General features: G+C 47.9%; 1 protein-coding gene across 2 annotated transcripts in view; it reads right to left on the bottom strand.

Annotated features, from left to right (window-relative positions):
* Positions 1-20,674, bottom strand: part of TANK (TRAF family member associated NFKB activator) — a 225,733-nt gene that overhangs the window by 110,621 nt on the left and 94,438 nt on the right. For both annotated transcript variants that reach the window (XM_086956619.1, XM_086956620.1), the window contains exons 4-5: positions 5,190-5,301; positions 520-644 (exon numbers count right to left, since the gene is read on the bottom strand). In XM_086956619.1, coding sequence (XP_086812745.1) covers positions 520-644; positions 5,190-5,301 — 237 coding nt within the window. The remainder of the gene's footprint in view (positions 1-519; positions 645-5,189; positions 5,302-20,674) is intronic.

Consider the following 20,674-nt stretch of genomic DNA (forward strand, 5'->3'; position numbering starts at 1 on the left):
TTTGAGTTTTCCGCTTACCATCTTCCAGCGCCTTGATGCCTACGGGTTTAGTTGCGCTATTTACAAATTTCCTTTAATAATAATAATAACAATACTAATATTGGAAGTCTCCTCCAAGGTGACTGATTTGGTTTTTTTTAATGTATGAAAACAGTTTCAGTTGTACGAAGAACCTACAATTTAAAAAAAAGTTAAAATCATTCAAGTCTCAAATTGGGTTTCTCAAAATAGTTAGCATCTGTCACAAAGCGGATGAGACAATTTTTAAATTAACATATCCAATGCAATTTTGATCAAATGACAGACATGTATGCTTACTTTGTTCAAAACTCAGATGTAGCGACCTAAATAACCGAGCAGTCTATGCAATTTTTCTTTTTAAATAAGTTAATGAGTGAATAAACGATGTGATAAACATTGTTTTTTTTTCAAATGTTAAGATGATTATTTAAAAAGATTTCTTTTTTGGAATCTTTCCAGAGCAGAAACACATTCCTCACAAATAAAACCTATACCTACCTTAAAATGTTTCTCTGCTTGGACTGCCACTTTCAATTGTTCTTGAAGCTGATCTGTGGTTAAATGCAGAGGTCCGTCCCTTCTCTTTACTTCTGTTTCATCTTGAAGAAGCCCATAAGCATTACCTGCAGACACAAAATGCCTTTATCAAACCTTTTCCAAAATATGCCATTATGCAGCAGTAGAAGCATTAAAGCTTGTAATAAAAACTCGGTCTATATGAAAAAAGTGCTCTCTCATAACATAACCATTCCTAGAACTTTATTCTGCATGCAGGCGACTTCATTAAAATTATTCCGCCCACTATTCCTCAGATTTAAAATAAACAAGAATTCAGCATAGTTGAATGTGCGTACCGTTATGATTTCATAACTCCTTAATTTCCAAATACTGCAAAGAGTGGTCACAAAAAGCCTCTGGATACAAATAAAAGTGGGAGTCATGTAAGGAGCGTATACCAGTAATACAAATAAGCAACTATACACATTTTACAAGGAATTCCTACATACTACTGACTCTCCCACTTGCTGTTAAGGAATGGTCCTATAATGTTAAATAAACACAAAACATTAGTAGAACACAAACCAGCGACCATGCAAAGGTTGTCTTCATTTAGCCTGTTTTAATTCCTTCCTGTTGTAGGCAATAGGTCCAGCCACACGAGTGGGGCACCATTTTTATCTACAAAAATATTAGAACATTGGGTGGTACTTACCTCTGCGATACCCATAGATTCCGGAACTTTTCCTCAAAAAAATCTAAGGATGATTTTAGCCAATGGTTGAGGTTTGCACGGCATTGTGCTTAATAAAAGATAGCAGGATCCACTCAAGTCACATGACCGTAGACCCTCCTGGGTATTTTATTATCAGAAGAGTCTGGGTTTGGTAGGTTTGTCTGGGAGGTGGCTGAACCCAGTCACCAATTCCACAGCTACCCACAGTGGCAAAAGGGGTCATTTTTCATGGCGAAAATGTTATGCCGCCCCATTGCGTTTTAGGTCCTTTTCGGTTGCAGGCAATAGATGGGGTATTGTTTTTATCGTGAGAAATATGGAAACACTGAATAGACAAACATTTGTTGCATTTCTTTTTATTTTTGACGTTTAAATTTAATAATATGAATAACCCCAAATTCACAGTTGTACAAATAACCAACATTTCTCAACTCAGTATCTTAGGCACATTTCAAAAGTGTATAGGTTTCCTTCCTACCATTTTTCATTCATTAGATGCAACCTTATAATTTCCTGCATTGTCAGAACACAATACAAATTATTACACATGGCCGCAATTTTTTTTTAATGTAATGATGCAACAATGTCTCAACCGGTAATCATTTAGTTGATCAATACATTAAGAAAAGTCAATTGTATCGCAAATGTGAATCAGTCAAGGATTGCAGATTTCTGGCGTCTGGCACAATTCTAGAGGGGAATAAAGGTCATAACCATGCTGTTCAAAGAGGCTGATGAAAAGAACCCAGAACGGGTCTTATGGTTCAATCAGTGGGTAAAAGTTAATAAATTACAAGATCTGGCAGGTAAGACTTACCTCATATTTTTCTCGCTGAACCTTCACTTTATTTCATGTGTCACCGACACCGTTAACCTTCTACACAAGCACGTTTGTGCACACTAATGTTTGAGTTACACTTACATAAAATGTAATTTGGTGCTGATATATCTACAACTGTTTCAATGCAAACCAATTTACTTGTTCCACCGTAATTATTGTGGTCTCCCTTTCTCTTCTTGGCAATACAATTGACTGGTTTTCTTTATGTACTGGTCTACTAAATGATTTCCGATTGGATTGAGACGTCATTACATTGTTACATATATCTACCCGGGTCTCGACTGGGTATAAGGGTTACCTCCTGTTTTGTTTTTTATGTTTATTCTTTTTTAGGCACAGGACATTAAGGGCCAGATGTACGAACACTTTTTTCCATAGACACAAAATGGGTAAAACTGTTTCATCCATCTGGCCCTAAGTGATTTACCCAGAATCGAGGTATGTTGAACTGACTACAAGACTGAAACTTGGTTTTCCAGTTCCAAAGTCAACAGCTCTGGTCATTATGCGATACCTCTCCCCTAGTACTTTCAACTTATCACAGAACACTACTGCATTCTAGGACTTGTAGTTTTGTTTCCCCTATTAAAGTGTGCCTGCATTCAAGTGCGTTCAGTTAAAAAGCCATGACCAATTAAAGGTTGTACGAATACCGTTCAGTGATACAACGGTTGTGCAGTTCATTTAAGGTTTAAAGTATTTTATTGGTATAACACAGAGAAACAAACATACAAAGCGTATGAGGCATCAGGTCACTGCGGCTAGGGCCACGCTCTCGGCGTTTCGTCTTCAAAAGGATATCTCGACCGCAGATCAGCCCGCAGCGACATTTAAGGATAGATAATGTTGCAATAAGAGAACTGCCCTCCCCTCCCGAACTCCCCCCCCAGCCCCAACTCCTGGATCCCCTTCTCCCTTACCCCCCTTCGTCCAGTGCACAGGTCCATCCCTTGCCATCTACCTAGGCCACTCTTTAGCGAAAGAGACCAATCCTGTAACTATTCAAGTGGTCGATTCTGCAGGTGTCGTGAGCCTCAAGAGGCGGAGGTATTTGGGGCATGTGAGTTCCCTGAATTCAGTGAGCAGCAAGGACTGAAACGGCTGCCAGAGATTGTCAAATTGCTCTAAATCCCCCGCCACTGTGAACGGCAGTTTGTCCATGCCCAGTACATGCCACAGTCTATGGAGCCAGCCCGTGATAGAGGGAGGCGTGGTGGTGCGCCAGTGTAGCAAAATGTTTTGAACTGCTGAGCCTAATGCGATAGCTATCTGTCTGCCTCTGCGAGATCTGAGGGGATACATCAATCTGATTTGCATATGGCCATGTCTGAACTGGGGTGGCAGAGTGGGCTAAAGAACAGTGATGGATTAAACCCATATTAGTTGACTGGGGGTGAGTGCTTGTATTGTCAACCCTCCGTCCATCATTTCCTTTGGTTTTTCTTTGTTCGCCATAAGTTGGCAGGGTATGCTCAGACGTGAGTCCCTTGCTCACTTTGCCACTGGATTCAAGCAAGCCGGGCTGAAGAAGGCTGGAATGCCAGAAACCGGTCCTTGGTAGCTTGTTTCCGCTCCAGGGAAGGCATGGCTTGGCAGTTCGGGCTGGACTGATCCCATGAGGCACAGGGTCAGACTGATTTGCATATGGCCATGTCTGAACTGGGGTGGCAGAGTGGGCTAAAGAACGGTGATGGATTAAATCCAGATCAGTTGACTGGGTGCGAGTGCTTGTATTGTCAACCCTCCGTCCATCATTTCCTTTGGTTTTTCTTTGTTCGCCATAAGTTGGCAGGGTATGCTAGACGTGAGTCCCTTGCTCACTTTGCCACTGGATTCAAGCAAGCCGGGATGAAGAAGGCTGGAATGCCAGAAACCGGTCCTTGGTAGCTTGTTTCCGGTCCAGGGTAGGCGTGCCTTGGCAGTTCGGGCTGGACTGTTCCCATGAGGCACAGGGTCAGACTGATTTGCATATGGCCATGTCTGAACTGGGGTGGCAGAGTGGGCTAAAGAACGGTGATGGATTAAACCCAGATCAGTTGACTGGCGGTGAGTGCTTGTATTGTCAACCCTCCGTCCATCATTTCCTTTGGTTTTTCCCAATTTTTTAAAAACAGTATTACACTATATTTCCATTTAAATTCCAGCACGAAGGCTAAGTGTGATTTAATGTGTGATTACCCTCAGATAGGCATGTGAAAGGATTTCACCTACAGATTAAATGTTTAGCCAATTTAGTACCTGGGAAAGTAACTCTCCCATCTCCTGTTTCCACCTCACATCACCAACAGGTAAAATGAAGCTGGCGGAACAAGTTGTAGATGTATAGCCTGTCTTACAGGGCTGAATTATTAAAATCAGCGAGGAAGAGCGCTGCATGGATGCAGGAGCAGTACAGCTGGAATTTTCTAGAATGAGTGCTTGCAAGTAGGTGTAACCTATTCAGAAGGTCGGAGACACAAGGAGAAGAAAAACTCTTTTTAGTGACTTTACAATATAATTGCCAAATTTGAAACAGGTCATGGTCATTCAGCAGTATAATTAAAGCCATAGAAAAATGTGCAGTACACATAAGGGATGGAATTTTGGCCTCGTGCCAGAGCTGCACGTGGGTAGCTTGAAATGTTTTAGTGCTCTATCCTAGCTAAGAGAAGCACTCAAGTTGCTAACGTGAAAAGAATAGAAAAGTGTTTCGCAATGAGGCTAACAATGAGACAGCTGCAGAGCACGCAGTTTCAAGGTCTGCTAGATGTACTGTAAAACTAGAGGGGCAGGGCATATGTACCTGTCATAGAGAGTGATGCAACACAACAGAATATTGTTTGCTGTAAACTATTTTTATTCTGGAAAATGGGCAGCAGCAGCTCTCAAGAACTACCGATTAACTAAATGGCCAGGAAGTCGAATATATCATTTTAATCCAAGTACATTTGGTAGACTAAGACGCAAATATGTAAATCAATATTGCCAAATGTTACCTAAGCAAAAATAACACCCTTATCGCTGTAGAGTGCATTCAGCGCTCTTTCATTTCCGATTGTACCTCTTCTTCACTTCATACAGGCTTAAACAATACATGAAAGACCAATTTCTTACCTCTGCCAGCACCAGAACAGTCTGCCAACTGTGACATCAGGAGGTTGATTAGTCTACTTTGGCTTGCCATTTCCTTCTGAAGTTCACATATTCTTTGTTCATAACTTTCTGACTGTTAATATAAATGTGAATCAGATTAAAAGTGTATTTACTTTAAAGAAAAACACAGTTTGTACGGCTTCCTAGTCAGTAAATTGGTTTGCAGGTGTGGACAACGTATTTTTATGGTTTTCTCAAGTTCTTCTAAACATTAATAGGTTTAAAGACCCCCTAACGTGCCTACCCGTTTTGTATGGGTGCATTCAAGCTTCAAATCATTTAAACGAACCAAAAACCATGAAAACTGCAGAGGCAAGTATCACTAGAAGATAGTTTTCATATCAATATCTAATTTTTAGGGTTTCCAAAAACTGCACTTGCAAACTTAATGTGAGAGAAGGGTAATCAACTGCTGGGGCCGACTGAAATAAGAACATTCACCAGCCCCATTTTAATAACAAGCACTGGCAAACCCAATAGCTCTAGCTTACACAAGAGCAATTACGTTTGCTAATCTGTTTCTGTCAAGTTGTATAACAGTATGGCTGCTATTCAGCATGGCTAAATGTTAGTGGCGTGGAGCGTCCTAGAGTGGAGTGAGGGGAGTAGCCTCGTAGGGTGCACTTGTTGGAGAAGAGTCGCAGATTGGAATCGGGAGGAGTACAGTTCAGTGGCAGTGTGTCAGAGTGCAGTGGTGTAGAGTGGAGTAGAGTGTTGTAGAATAGTTTGGAGTAAATTGAGGCAGTGAGGTGGATTGGATTGGGGTAGAATAGTTTGGAATGAGAGGAGTGGGTGGGCTGGATGAGGTGGATTGGATTGCAGTAGATTTGGGGTGGGTTGGGGTGAACTAGAGTGCAGTGAGGTGGATTAGACTGAACTGGGTGGGGTGCAGTGGAATTGACTGGAGTTGGTGGAGTGGATTGGAGTGGGTTGGATTGGCTTGGCTTGGGGTGGACTGAAGTGGGGTGGATTGTATTGTGGTGGGCTAGTGGATTGTATTGTAGTGGGCTAGAGGAATGGGTTGGGTGGACTGAACTGGGGTGGGGTGGATTGCTCTGGGGTAGAATGGGGTGGATTGGAGTAGATTTGGGTGAATTGGACTGCAGTAGAGTGTGGTGAATTGGACTGGGGTGCATTTGGGAGGGTTGGTTTGGATTGGGGTGGAGCGGATGGCACGGATTCAATTGGAGTAGGGTGGATTGAAAAGGCGTGGGGTAGGATGGGATGGACTGCAGTGGGAAGGATTGGAGTGGGGTGGTGTGGATTGGATTGGGTTGGGATGGATTGCACAAAGGAGGGGTAGATTGGAATGGAGTCAAATGTACTGAGTAGAGTGAATTAGAGTGGGGTGGACTGGAGGGAGGTGGACTGGAGGGAGGTGGAATGGAGTGAGGTGGAATGGAGTGAGGTTAATTGCAATGGAGTGAGGTGAATTGCAATGGAGTAGGGTGAATTGCACTGGAGTGAGGTGGAGTGGCTCGAGAGGGGTGGACTGGGGTGGGGGACTGGATTAGAGTAGGGTAAACTGGATAGTACTGGATTGGAGTGGGGAAGATTGGTGTGGGGCAAATTGTTATGGATTAGAGTGGGGTAGATTGGTAAGGGGCAGATTGGAGTGGCGTATAGTGTTTTGGATTGGGGTGGGATTATTGGAGTGGGGTAGGTTGGATTTTGGTGGATTGGATTGCTGTGGGGTGGACTGGACTAAAGTGGGGTGGGCTGGGTTGGAGTGGGTTGGGGTAGATTTCATTGGAACAAGGTGGATTGGGTTAGGAGCTGGGTGGATTGGAGTGGGAAGGATTGTTTTGGATTGGAGTAGGGCTGATTGTTCTGGTTCGGAGTTGGGCAGATTGTTTTGGATTGGAGCACAATGTTGGACTTGGGCAGATTATTTTAGATCAGAGTGGGAAAGATTGGAGTGGAGCAAATTGTTTTGGATTGGTATGAGGCAGATTGTTTTGGACTGGAGTGGGGCAGAATGGAGTAAGGCAGATTGGAGTTGGGATGATTGTTTTGGATTGGAGTAGGGTGGATTGAGGAGGGGGTGGGGGTTTGGGGGGAGTGGACTGGAGTCAGGTAGATTGGATTGGGCTGGATAGAATTGGTGTGGTGTGGGGTGGACTGGATTGCAATAGGTGGATTGGAGTGGAGTGAATTGGAATGGGTGTGTGGATTGGAGTGGGGTGGATTGAAGTGGAGGAGATTGTTTTGGATTAAAGTGGGGCAGATTAGAGTAAATTGTTTTGGATTGTTGTGGGGCTGACTGGATTGGGGTAAATTGGAGTGGGCAGATTGTTTTAGATTGACTGGGGCAGATTGGTTTGGACTAGAGTAGGGCAGATTGTCCTGGATTGGGTTAGATTGGAGTAGGGTAGATTGTTTTGCATTGGAGTGGGATGTACTGGAGTGGGGCCAATTGTTTTGAATTGGAGTTGAGTGGGACAGATTGAAGTGGGCGGATTAGAGTGTGGCAGATTGTTTTGGATTGGAGTGGAGCAGATTGTTTTGTGTTGGAGTGGGGAAGAATGGTGTTGGTCAGACTGGAGTGGGGAAGATTGTTTTGGATTGGAGTGGGGAGGATTGGGGAGAAAGTAGGGATGATTGGGGAGGGTCGGTGGATTGGATTGGAGATGGGTAGATTGGATTGGAGTGGGTTGACTGGATTGGAGAGGGGCCGATTGAAGTGGGGCAGATTGTGCTAGATTACAGTGGGGCAGATTGGAGTGGGACAAATTGGAGTAAAGCTGATTGTTTTGGATTGTAGTTGTGCAGATTGCTTTGGATTGGAGTGAGATGGATTGGAGTGGGGCCAACTGTTATAGATCAGAGTGGGGCAGATTAGAGTGGGTGGACTAGAGTAAGCAGACTGCTTTAGATTTGAAGGGGTGGGGCAGATTGTTTTGGATTGGAGTGGGGTAGGTTGGAGTAGGGCTGGTTGGAGTGGTGCCACTTGTTTTGGATTGAAGTGGGGCACAGTGGAGTGGACATATTGTTTTGGATTGGAGTGGGTCAGACATGGAGTGGGGCAGATTTGAGTGGGGCAGCTTGTTTTGGATTGGAGGATGGCAGATTGGAGTGGGGAAAATTGGAGTGAAGTAAATTATTCTGGATTTAAGTGGGGTAGACTATTTTGGATAGGAGTGTGGATGATCGGAGTGCCGCAGAATGTTTTGGATTGGAGTGGGGCCGATTATTTGGGATTGGATTTGGTTAGATTGGAGTAGGCAGATTGTTTTGGATTGGAGTGGGGCAGATTGAAGATTCCCCTGCTTCTCATATTTTCACCAGGCAGGCCTGGGCTTCCCACAATCGAAACCAAGGTCCTCTTTGTAATGTACCAGTGTACACATTTTTACACTCACCATAACATTCACAGCACACTCCACTGTCTAGTATTATAGTGCCCATGTTCCATGCTACCACCAGCATTTCCACAAGCAGCACACGCACTCAGTCTGCGCACATTGTCCAACACTACAGTCTCACTGTACTGCACCGGAGTCTGTCACTTTAAACTCCCACTACCAGTGTACACCTATTTACCATGTGCACACTGTTCCACATGCACCCTGTGCATAGTGTATGTCATGCACGCTCACATGCACTCACTCGTTTTCACTACGCACATCTACATCAACCTGATGTAGGCCAAGGGTGAGTTAAACGCACAGAAGCGGAACTTTTAAAAAGGTGAGTGAGCCTGTAGGCCTCACTCCAATGACTTAGGGTAACAAGGACCTGGTCACTACCACTGATCATCTCCCGGTATGCTGCCACCACTTCGCTTGGACTGTTTAACTCCTTATGAAGGCTGGAGCCTTCCACCACTATAAGGGCACGGTTTGGGAGCCCCTCTCAGTCCAACAAGACCACAATATATGAGACCGGCCTATGCCATAGCGCACAGGCATGATCCTGGTTTGCCTATGACAGCAAAAATCAGCATTAGGGATCCAGGCATCAATCCAGTTGGGCACTCAAAGAAGGGGTACACGTCTTTACCAAGTAGAAGAATTTTCCGTCCCAACAGTTAAAGAAAAAAATGTCAATCAGTCTTACGGTTAATTTATGTGAGAAGTATTTAATTCCTTTTTTGCCTAATAATTGGCTTGGTATACGCCTCCTTACATTTCTAATTTCAAAATAGAGAACATCTCACACTTAAACTAATTGATCCTTTAGCCTGACAATTTGGAGAATGTTCAAATGACCTCCACCAGTTTAACAATCAAATAATCAGATGCTTTAGTGTGGGCATGACACCATCAACTACAGACGCCTGCACCTTTTTAGGTCTCGCCTGTCAATGCGCATGCGCATTGAGCTTGCGAGACTATGGGGGCTTAAACAGACTTTAACCAACTTGCAAGGAATCGATGGCGATTCCTTGCAGTGCCCGTGAAATTCAAGCTCAATGCGCATTGACATTAAAAGCGCGTGCACATGCCCCCAGCCGCGCTCCGCCAGCAGCTCTTCCCGCTCCGCCCCTTGCTCTCCGCCCCCTGCCTCCCCAGCCGCCAGCACCTCCCCTCATCAGTTCCCCAGCAGCATCTGTTCCCCAGCCTGCCGAGATCAGCTCTTCCTGCTCCGCCCTCTCCCCACTCTCTCTCCCCTCACGACTCTCCTCCCGCTCCGCCCCCTCCCCACTCTCTCTCCCAGCACACCTCCCCCTAGCTGCGCCCCTTGTTTAAAGCTTGTTCTAATGTGTGATTTATCCACGGTAACTGTGTTGTTTGTGTGTGCTGGAAATAGGGCTTTTTGTATGCGTGTTCCTTTCCTTTACCGAGGCGAGTTTCGTGTCCCTTTTCCAGCTCTGTAATTGAATTTCCGATGCCAAGCATTAATAATAAGGTCATGCTTGCCCTTTGGTGGGCTGGGCTGAAGTAAATGACAGCAGCGTAACCCTTTGTCATTCAGAAGACATGCCCCCAGCCGCGCTCCGCCAGCAGCTCTTCCCGCTCCGCCCCTTGCTCTCCGCCCCCTGCCTCCCCTGCCGCCAGCACCTCCCCTCATCAGTTCCCCAGCAGCATCTGTTCCCCAGCCAGCCGAGATCAGCTCTTCCTGCTCCGCCCTCTCCCCACTCTCTCTCCCCTCACGACGCTCCTCCCGCTCCGCCCCCTCCCCACTCTCTCTCCCAGCACACCTCTCCCTCGCTGCGCCCCTTGTTTAAAGCTTGTTCTAATGTGTGATTTATCCACGGTAACTGTGTTGTTTGTGTGTGCTGGAAATAGGGCTTTTTGTATGCGTGTTCCTTTCCTTTACCGAGGCGAGTTTCGTGTCCCTTTTCCAGCTCTGTAATTGAATTTCCGATGCCAAGCATTAATAATAAGGTCATGCTTGCCCTTTGGTGGGCTGGGCTGAAGTAAATGACAGCAGCGTAACCCTTTGTCATTCAGAAGTGTCAAGGCTTCACATGGCCGTCCCAAGTAGGTGGCTGGGTCTCTTTAGCTGCCACATTGGTGCCTTGATGTCTGCAGCAGTAACCTGTGAGGTATTCGTGTTGTCACTCATTGAGACATCACATTACTTTCCGCTGAAACACAGCCCGTGCGGTTAGAGGTTTCCATCCGCGCCAACTGGCGCGCGCGGTGTATTATTTCACTTCACCACGCACTTTACGAATATCACCATAAGGGGAAGTAACAGGAGGCAACCCATCCGTCAACAGACCTCATCTGCTAGCAGCCACGAGTACTACACATTTAGGGAATGTTAGCTAGCGTGTTCTTTTTATGCAACTTAATGGATTCCACATTTTTCATGCTTGTATTTTCAGCAGTGTTGTTTGCTGTTGTTTCGACAAATGTTCACACATTCACTTACATCTGTTTTTTCTTGAGAGAGAGGCTCTCCGTTTCTTTTACCCCTCTTTTAGCTGTTTGATTGACTTCTTACCTGTACATTAGCTTTGCAGTGGTGCATATGTGGTTTCCATTTCACTAGGACTAATTGCAGAATATAAGGGATATATTGTTCTTGCAGTACATTTTGCACAGCTGCTGATTAGTGGGAAGGCTTCCAATTGGACATTGATTTGTAATATATTATTTCCCTTTTGACAAATATTTTCCTACGAACTTAAACTTTATGTGCTATGAATTAGGTTAAGAAGAACGCACTTTAACACCTACAGCAATACTGATTACTTGCCAAAGTTATAAGCTACCCATAGTAAAATGGCAAATAGATAAATATATTAAAACACGCTTTCTTTGTATTTGGCCATGTTTATTACTTTCGCAGTGTTAAATCCATTTGCATTTTAGCTTTTTGTGTTTATAATTATGGTGGTAAACCCACCTTCCTTGACGTTTGTTGGATTGTCATTCTCGTTTCATATTGATCTGATGTTTCGTATGTACTCTCACATTATTTAAATTTAAAGTGCCACATCCACCACCACTACATCCACCACATGCACCACCACTGCATCCACCACACCCACCACCACCACATCCACCGCCACATACACCACCACATCCACCACCACCACATCCACCACATGCACCACCACCGCATCCACCACCACATCCACCACACCCAAAACCACCACATCCACCACCACCACATCCACCACCACATCCACCGCATCCACCGCATCCACCACATCCACCACCACATCCAAATCCACCACCACTTACACCACCACCACATCCACCACATGCACCACCACCACATCCACCACCACCACATCCACCGCATCCACCACCACCGCATCCACCACCACCGCATCCACCACCACCGCATCCACCACCACATCCACCATGACATCCACCATGACATCCACCACATCCACCGCCACATCCACCACATCCACCACCACCACATCCACCACATCCACCACCACCACATCCACCACCACCACATCCACCACCACATCCACCACTGCATCCACCACATCCACCACCGCATCCACCACATCCACCACATCCACCACCACATTCAACACATCCACCACCACCGCATCCACCACCACCACCGCATCCACCACCACCACCGCATCCACCATCACCACCGCATCCACCACCGCATCCACCATCACATCCACCACCACATCCACCATCACCTCCACATCCACCACCACATCCACCACCACCACATCCACCGCATCCACCACCACCGCATCCACCACCACCGCATCCACCACCACCGCATCCACCACCACATCCACCATGACATCCACCACATCCACCGCCACATCCACCACATCCACCACCACCACATCCACCACATCCACCACCACCACATCCACCACCACCACATCCACCACCACATCCACCACTGCATCCACCACATCCACCACCGCATCCACCACATCCACCACATCCACCACCACATTCAACACATCCACCACCACCGCATCCACCACCACCACCGCATCCACCACCACCACCGCATCCACCATCACCACCGCATCCACCACCGCATCCACCATCACATCCACCACCACATCCACCATCACCTCCACATCCACCACCACATCCACCACCACATCCACCACAGCATCCACCACATGCACCACCACATCCACCACACCCACCACCACCACATCCACCACATCCACCGCCACCACATCCACCACATCCAACACATCTACCACCACTTCCACCACTACCGCATTCACCACCACCACCGCATCCACCACCACCGCATCCACCACCACCGCATCCACCACCACCACATCCACCACCACCACATCCACCGCATCCACCACCACCACCACCACATCCACCACCACCTCCACATCCACCATGACATCCACCACCACATCCACCACAACCACATCCACCACATGCACCACCACCGCATACACCACCACATCCACATCCACCACATCCACCACCACATCCCCCACATCCACCACCACATCCACCACCACTTCCACCACCACCGCATGCACCACCACCACATCCACCACCACCACCACCACATCCACCACTACCACCGCATCCACCCCCACCACCACATCCTCATCCACTACCTCATCCACCACCGCATCCACCACCGCATCCACCACCGCATTCACCACACCCACCACATCCACCACTACATCCACCACCACTTTCACCACATCCACCACCACCACATCCACCACATCCACCACCACCTCCTCCACCACCACATCCACCACCACCACCACCACCACATCCACCCCCACATCCACCACCATCACCAACACCACATCCACCACCACCATATCCCCCAGATCCACCACCACCACATCTATATGTGTGTGTGTGTGTGTGTGTGTGTGTGTGTGTGTGTGGCTCTGTGTGTGTGTAGGTGCAAATGCAATGTTCTTGGATTTTCGTCACAATAAAATACACTGAACATAATCTTCACAAAAGTTATTTACAATCTTTTAAGCTATTGCCATTATAAATTACAATACATTTTATTTAAGTATTAATTATTTACAAAATTAAAAGCCATTGTTATTTGTAATATCAATACATCTAAGTCACGTAAATACAACACACATTGCATTACAAATGCTATAGGTGTCACATTTGCGATTAAAACTATTGACATTGTAACTGACAAAGCTATTAATTTTGCTATTTTCAAAACCAACACATAAATAAAAAGTGTCATTTACAATACCAATCGCTCAAACTTTCCTAATGCGAGACCTATTGCATTTCCAATGCTTGTTATTAGGGTGGATATTTATCATTGCTACTAAAAGAGTTTCAGTGTCTCTTTCAATATTACAAGCGCCAGAAAGTGACAATCTTGCCATGACAGCTGAAAAGATTCAAAACTGTATGGCAAACATCAGTTCATGGATGAGCGAAAACTGCCTTAATCTCAACCCAGGCAAACCCGAGGTCATGCTGTTCAGGTAAACCAGCACCTAATGGTCCCTGGACTGGTGGCCACCTAATATCAGCCAACTTCCAACCCGAGTAGAAAAAGTTAGGAACCTTGGAGTAAATTTTGATAAGAGACTCACGTTTGAACACCAAGTTAATCAAATTGCATCTGCTGTGTTTTACCTCTTACAGATCATTAGGAAAATGATGCCTTTCATTCCATCTCACCTTCAAAAATTGGTGGTTACAGCACTCATCTTACCTAAGCTAGACTATTGCAATGGACTGTACGTCAATTTACAAAAGAGATTGTTGAGGAAGGAGTATTTTCTGTCCTGTAACTCCAGTTCTGTAGTAGGGGTATCTCTGTTATAGTCATAATCTAGTGAATAGTCCCGCCCATGTGCGTGTACCCCGGCAATCAAAAATAATCTCTTAAATTGTCAAATCATGCAGAAACTGCAAAGACACTTAAGAGAGAATTTAAAGACAAATAATGCAGCCTATATCCACAGGCTACACTGTCCAGTACTTCAACTAGAAATTCCACCAAACAAAACCACACACAACACATCCTGCCCAGTTTCTTCCATAGAGAAACTTGCCTCTACCAGTAAAAGACTCTGGAATGATAGAGAGGAAGGCATGGACAGACAAGCCTCATAGGCTGCCATTATGTGGCTTAACTAGGATACTGTGCCTTTAAGAGAACTTTCCAGAACTTTCTCCCAGTATCCCAGAATGCACAGCAGGTCCCTTTTACTTTCAGTTCTTTTTGAAGGTGTAGCACGCCAGACCTGTAGCATTCCTTACACAAATATTTATCTCCACCGGGGAGGAGGGCGGGCGCTTATGACTATAACAGAGATACCACTACTACAGAACTGGAGTTACAGGACAGAAACTACTCCTTCTGTAGTAGGGGATCTGTATAGTCATAATCTAGTGAATAGAATGGCAAGCTCATCCCCACACCAAAGCGGCGGTGGAGAGAAGAACATTAACACCACTATTGTGCGAACAAATTCCGCAGCGAAGCCTGCCCAACCTGAGCATCTGCCCTGGCATCAGTGTCCAGACAGTAATGCTTAGCAAAGGTATGAACCGACTTCCAAGTGGCCGCCTTGCAGATCTCTGCAATCGGAACATTACGGAGCAAGGCTGTCGTGGCAGCTTTTCCCCTGGTGGAATGAGCCTTAGGTTTACCCCCTAAGGTCTTATTAGCTTTTTGGTAACACAACTGTATGCAGGACACAATCCACCTAGAGATGGACTGCTTCGAGGTGGCAAGACCTGTCCTGACTGATCCATAATTGACAAATAATTGGTCTGACCTACGAATATCTTTGGTTTTATCCAGATAAAATTTCAACACCCTCCTAACATCCAGGGAATGTAGAGACCTTTCTGCTGGAGATGAAGGATTCTGAAAAAACGTAGGCAACGTTCTGGTCTGGTTGACATGAAAATCAGAAATAACCTTGGGAAGAAATTTAGGGTGAGTATGCATAACCTTAGCAGCATGAAATACAGTATAAGGTTCTTGGCAACACAACGCCTGAATTTCACTCACCCTGCGGGCCGATGTAATGGCCACGAGGAATGCCGCCTTCCAGGACAGGTGCTGCAACGAAGCCTTATGAATGGGTTCAAAAGGCTCCTTCATCAATCTGGACAGCACCAAATTCAATTCCCATGAAGGCGAAGGAAGCCTGACAGGAGGGAACACTTTCTTCAAGCCTTTCAAAAAAACTTTAATCATAGGGATCTGGAATAAGGAAGTCTGTGAAGGGCATTTCCTGTAGGCAATCAATGCAGCTAGATGAACCTTAATGGAATGAACATTAAGTTCAGACTGCACAAAATGTAGAAGGTAAGGAAGGATGACGTCTTCCTTGCACGTCGTCGGGTCATAGTTCTTGGACTTGCACCAGATACAGAACCTCTTCCACTTGTAAGCATAGGAAGTCCGAGTGGAAGGTCTCTTAGACTCCTTCAGTATGTCCATGCAATCTTCGGGCAGATTCAAATGGCCATATTGCACTATCTCAGGAGCCGTGCCGCCAAACTCAAAGACGAGAGGTTGGGGTGCAACATCTGCCCCCCGAACTTCGTGAGAAGGTCCGACCTGCACGGCAGCCGAATGTGAGGATGGAGAGACCGGTGAAGCAGGTCCGTGAAACACCACTGTCTGGGCCATTCCGGGGCAATGAGTATCATCCAAGCCCTGGACCGGGCCAGCTTGATGAGTACCGCCGGAATCAGGGGAATGGGTGGAAAAGCGTACAGAAAGCTGTTCGACCAGTTGATCCATAATGCATTCCCCAGCGTCCCCTGCTGGTAGTAGCTGGAGGCGAAGTCTCGGCATTTGCTGTTTTCGGCGGTGGCGAACAGATCTACGTCTGGAGTCCCCCACCTTGCGAAGACTTCTACTAGTACTTCGTCGTTTACGACCCATTCGTGGTTTTCCTGAAACAGTCGGCTCAGTGCGTCCGCCTGAACATTCTGCACACCTGGAGATGGGTAGCCGTTATCGTCAATCCTCTGGCCAGAAGCCAGTGCTAGATCGCCTGCGCCTCCTGTGACAGAGTGCGTGATCTCGAACCCCCCTGCTTGTTGAGGTAATACATCGTGGTCGTATTGTCCGTCTGTACAAGCAGAGTTGGTCTGAAAGGACGGAAGAAAGGCCTTCAGTGCCAAGTGAACAGCTCTGAGTTCCAGGAAATTGATGTGATACGTGGCCTCCATCGAGGACCACGTTCCTTGAATCTGTAAGTCTCCGGAGTGCGCCCCCCAACCGTGGAGAGAAGCATCCGTCACGACAGTCTGCTTGGGAATGTCCTTGTGGAAGGGAACCCCTCTGAGGAGATTCTCCGCTGAACACCACCACTTCAGCGACTGAAGAGCATGCAGAGACAGTCGTATCTTGTCGTCCCAAGATCCTTTCCTCTGATCCCAATGGTCCTCCAAGCACTCTTGCAACGGTCTCATGTGCAGTCGTGCGTGTGGCGTCAGGAAGATACAAGAGGCCATCGATCCCAGTAGAGAAGACACCGTCCTCACTGTTGTAGATGGAGTGGTCATAAGATCCTGAGCCTTCCGAAGGAGTGATAATCGTTGCTCCTACGAAGGAGACACGCTTGCTGACAGCGTATTGATGGGAGGCTCCCAAGTACTGTATGCATTGGACCGGAGTCGGGACAGACTTGGACATGTAGATGTGCAACCTCATCTTGTTCAAGAGAACGCACGTCTTCTGGAAATGTGCTCGAGCTTCCGAGAAGGAGGAGGCCTTGATCAACCAATCGCCCAGGTACGGGTAGACGAACACCTTGTTCTTCCTCAGGTGTGCTGCTACCACCGCCATGCACCTCGAGAACGTTCTTGGCGCAGACTTTAGTCCGAATGGGAGTACTGTGTATTGATAATGATTGGTGCCGACTTGGAATCGCAGGAACTTCCTGTGTTTGTGTGCAATGGGCACATGGAAGTACGCATCCTGTAGGTCTATAGCACATAGCCAGTCTCCCTGTTGCAACTGAGGATAAATCTGATGCAACGACAGCATGCAAAACTTCTCTCTGCGTATCCACTTGTTTGCTTGTCACAAATCCAGAATGGGCCTGAACTCGTTCTTGTCCTTCTTGCGAACCAGAAAGAACCGGGAGTACAGACCTCTTCCTCTCTGAGACAGAGGTACGTCTTATATCGCCCTTTTCCTTAACAGGATATCGGTCTCCGCCTGAAGCTCGCGCAGCTGAAACTGCGAGCTGACTGGTGGAATTGCTGGAGGCGGGCTGGTGAACCGAAGACTGTATCCATTGCAAACAATATTCAGCACCCACTTGTCCTGAGTAATTTTTCTCCACTCTGCCAGAAAAAATTGAATGCTTCCCCCTACCGGAGTGGGTAACGGATCCGGGGAAAGTAAGCGCTCAGGGTCTAGACCAGGCCGGGCCTTTGGTCGCTGGTGCCGACTGTTGGCCGCCTCTGCCCTTAGGGCGTTTCTGGAACGGCTTACGGAACTGCTGTCGTTGCTGTGACTGTCCCGCAGCTTGGCCACGCCCTCTGCCCTGTCCACCGAACCGTCGTTGGAATGAGCGGTACGATTTCTTCGTCTCTTTGGGCTTCTCTAGACCCACAGCCGTGAGTGTTTCGGCCTCCGCCTTCATGCGGGCCATTTCATCATCCGCATGTTTCCCAAATAGGGTTTCGCCAGAGAATGGAAGATTGGCAACCCTTTGCTGTGTGTCAGGTTTCAGTGACGTAAGGCGGAGCCAGGCATTTCGTCGCTGGTTAATCCCATGGCAAAAACCATGCGCCGCCAAGAGGGACGAATCGGCTGCAGCGCTGATAATCTGATTCGCCACCAGCATCCCTTCATTTAACACTTCCTGGAAATCTTCCCTCTTCTCACGAGGTAAGTGTTCCGCAAACTGCTGGAGGGAGTCCCAGAGGGCACGGTCATAGCGTCCCAACAAAGCTGTGGCACTCGCAGCCTTCATAGAGGTCGCCGATGTTCCACACACTTTCCTTCCAGCCGAATCCATCCATCTAGGCTCTTTGTCTGAGGGGACTGTGGATGACGGGGTGGTAGCATGCTGTTTGCGGGCCGCCTTTACTATCACAGAATCTGGAGGAGATTCCACCCTTAGTAAAGCCGGATCCGAATCGGGAGCCAGGTATTTTTTCTGTAGTCTCGAGGGGAGTGAGAAAAAGGTCCATGGCCGGTTCCTCCAGGCCCGGCACCAGTGGCAGTAATGGACAAGACAGGTGTTTCTGGTGCAGTGTCTCGAAAATTACCGATGTCTTGGGCGTGGACACCGTCAAGGAGATGCCCAATTTTGCTGCGCCTCTTAACAGGACATCGTGAAAGGCCACCAGATCATCAACCGGCGACACCCTTGTGTCCCGCGACCCCGACAAAGTCGGAGAGTAGTCCCTGGTCCCTGAGGACCTCGAATGAGAGCGAGACCTGTGCCTCCTATGGAGGCGTCTCGACCGCGGGGATGACCTGTTGCGTGACCGTTCCCTCCTCCTGGAGCGAGAGCGCGACCTCCCATTTCATCGGCGCTCCGCTGGTTTCCGTGGGGGCGTCTTCCGTGGCCTATCCTGGGGTCTTGGTCTAGGAGTCCCCTTAGGTGGTGTAGGAAGAGGAGGCAGTGACACCGACCTTGGTGGAGGAACAGGAGGTATCTCCGGCCGAGGGGCGGGCCCATGCGGCGGGAGTGGTGGTGGTGGGTGTCCTGAGGGAGGAAGCGGTGGAAGAGGAGGGTTGACGGGAGGATCCTCCTTAGGTACAGGGGGAGGTGGCGCCTTCGGCTAAGGTGGTGTATATACCACCGAGTACACCGAGCCCGGTGACTTCTTCGGAGGAGGGGACTGCGAATCAGCCCCTCAAGTAGATGATCGCCGTCTCCGGCGCCCTCCACCAGACTCAGCGTGACTTCTGGCACCAGAACTCCTTCTGCGCCGCTTAGGGGAGTAGGAACAACTCCTTGACACCGATCTCTTCCTCCTCGACTCCGAGCGTCGCTTTTCCGGTTTCGAATATCGCCTCCGCGACTCCGGCGTCGAACATCGCCTCCACGACGTCGACCTCTCCTTCCTCGACGCCGAACGCCGCCTCCGCGACATCGACCGTTCCATTCTCGACGACGAGCGTCGACTCCTCCTTGACGCCGTCCACTTTCTCGAGGTGCTCGACGCCGAGGATCCCCTCGACGCCGACCGTCTTCTTGACGGCGACCGGTGGTATCGCCTCGACGGCGAGCGCCAACGCCTGTCGCTTCTCCTTCGACGCCGATAGTTCGACGCTGACGTCGACGACGAAGACGCCGGTCGACAGTGGTTTCGACGGAGGCCTACCCAGGCTCTTTGACGTCGAATCTTCACGCCGTCTCGACCCGGAGCCCCGGGGAGATGGGGAACACACCGCCGTCATCCCTCTCGACGTCGTCGTCGATGCAATCGACGCCGACAGAGACCGGGACCGTTTGCTGGTCTTCCCGCCTCTGGGGAGCCCCCCAGAGGCCTCAGCAGAGGCAGAGGGAACCTTCCCAGCCTGCCCAGACCCACCTGCAGCCTGCAGTCGTGTCTCTTCTAGGCCTTAAAGCCTAATCTTCAGCCTTTCCCTCAGGGTCCTTGCTGAAAGGTTCTGGCAGATGTCACATTCTTCAGGGACATGTGCTTCAGGGAGACAGATAATGCAGACGTCGTGTGGATCAGTCTTGGACTTCTTCCTTCCACATGCTGGGCATTTGTCGAAAAGAGCAGGCATTTTAGAGCCCTAAAAAGCCTGAACAAACACATAGGAGGGAAGGGAAACACCAAGAAATATAAACTCTTGAAAAAGGGAGAGCTCAATGCCAGGGTCCTGTTAGCAGGAGCCGGAAAAAAGAACTGAAAGTAAAAGGGACCTGCTGTGCATTCTGGGATACTGGGAGAAAGTTTTGGAAAGTTCTCTTAAAGGCACAGTATCCTATTTAAGCCACATAATGGCAGCCTATGGGGCTTGTCTGTCCATGCCTTCCTCTCTATCATTCCAGAGTCTTTTACTGGTAGAGGCAAATTTCTCTATGGAAGAAACTGGGCAGGCTGTGTTGTGTGTGGTTTTGTTTGGTGGAATTT

Source organism: Lissotriton vulgaris, chromosome 2_1, assembly GCF_964263255.1.
Source record: "Lissotriton vulgaris chromosome 2_1, aLisVul1.2, whole genome shotgun sequence".
Taxonomy (NCBI): domain Eukaryota; kingdom Metazoa; phylum Chordata; class Amphibia; order Caudata; family Salamandridae; genus Lissotriton; species Lissotriton vulgaris.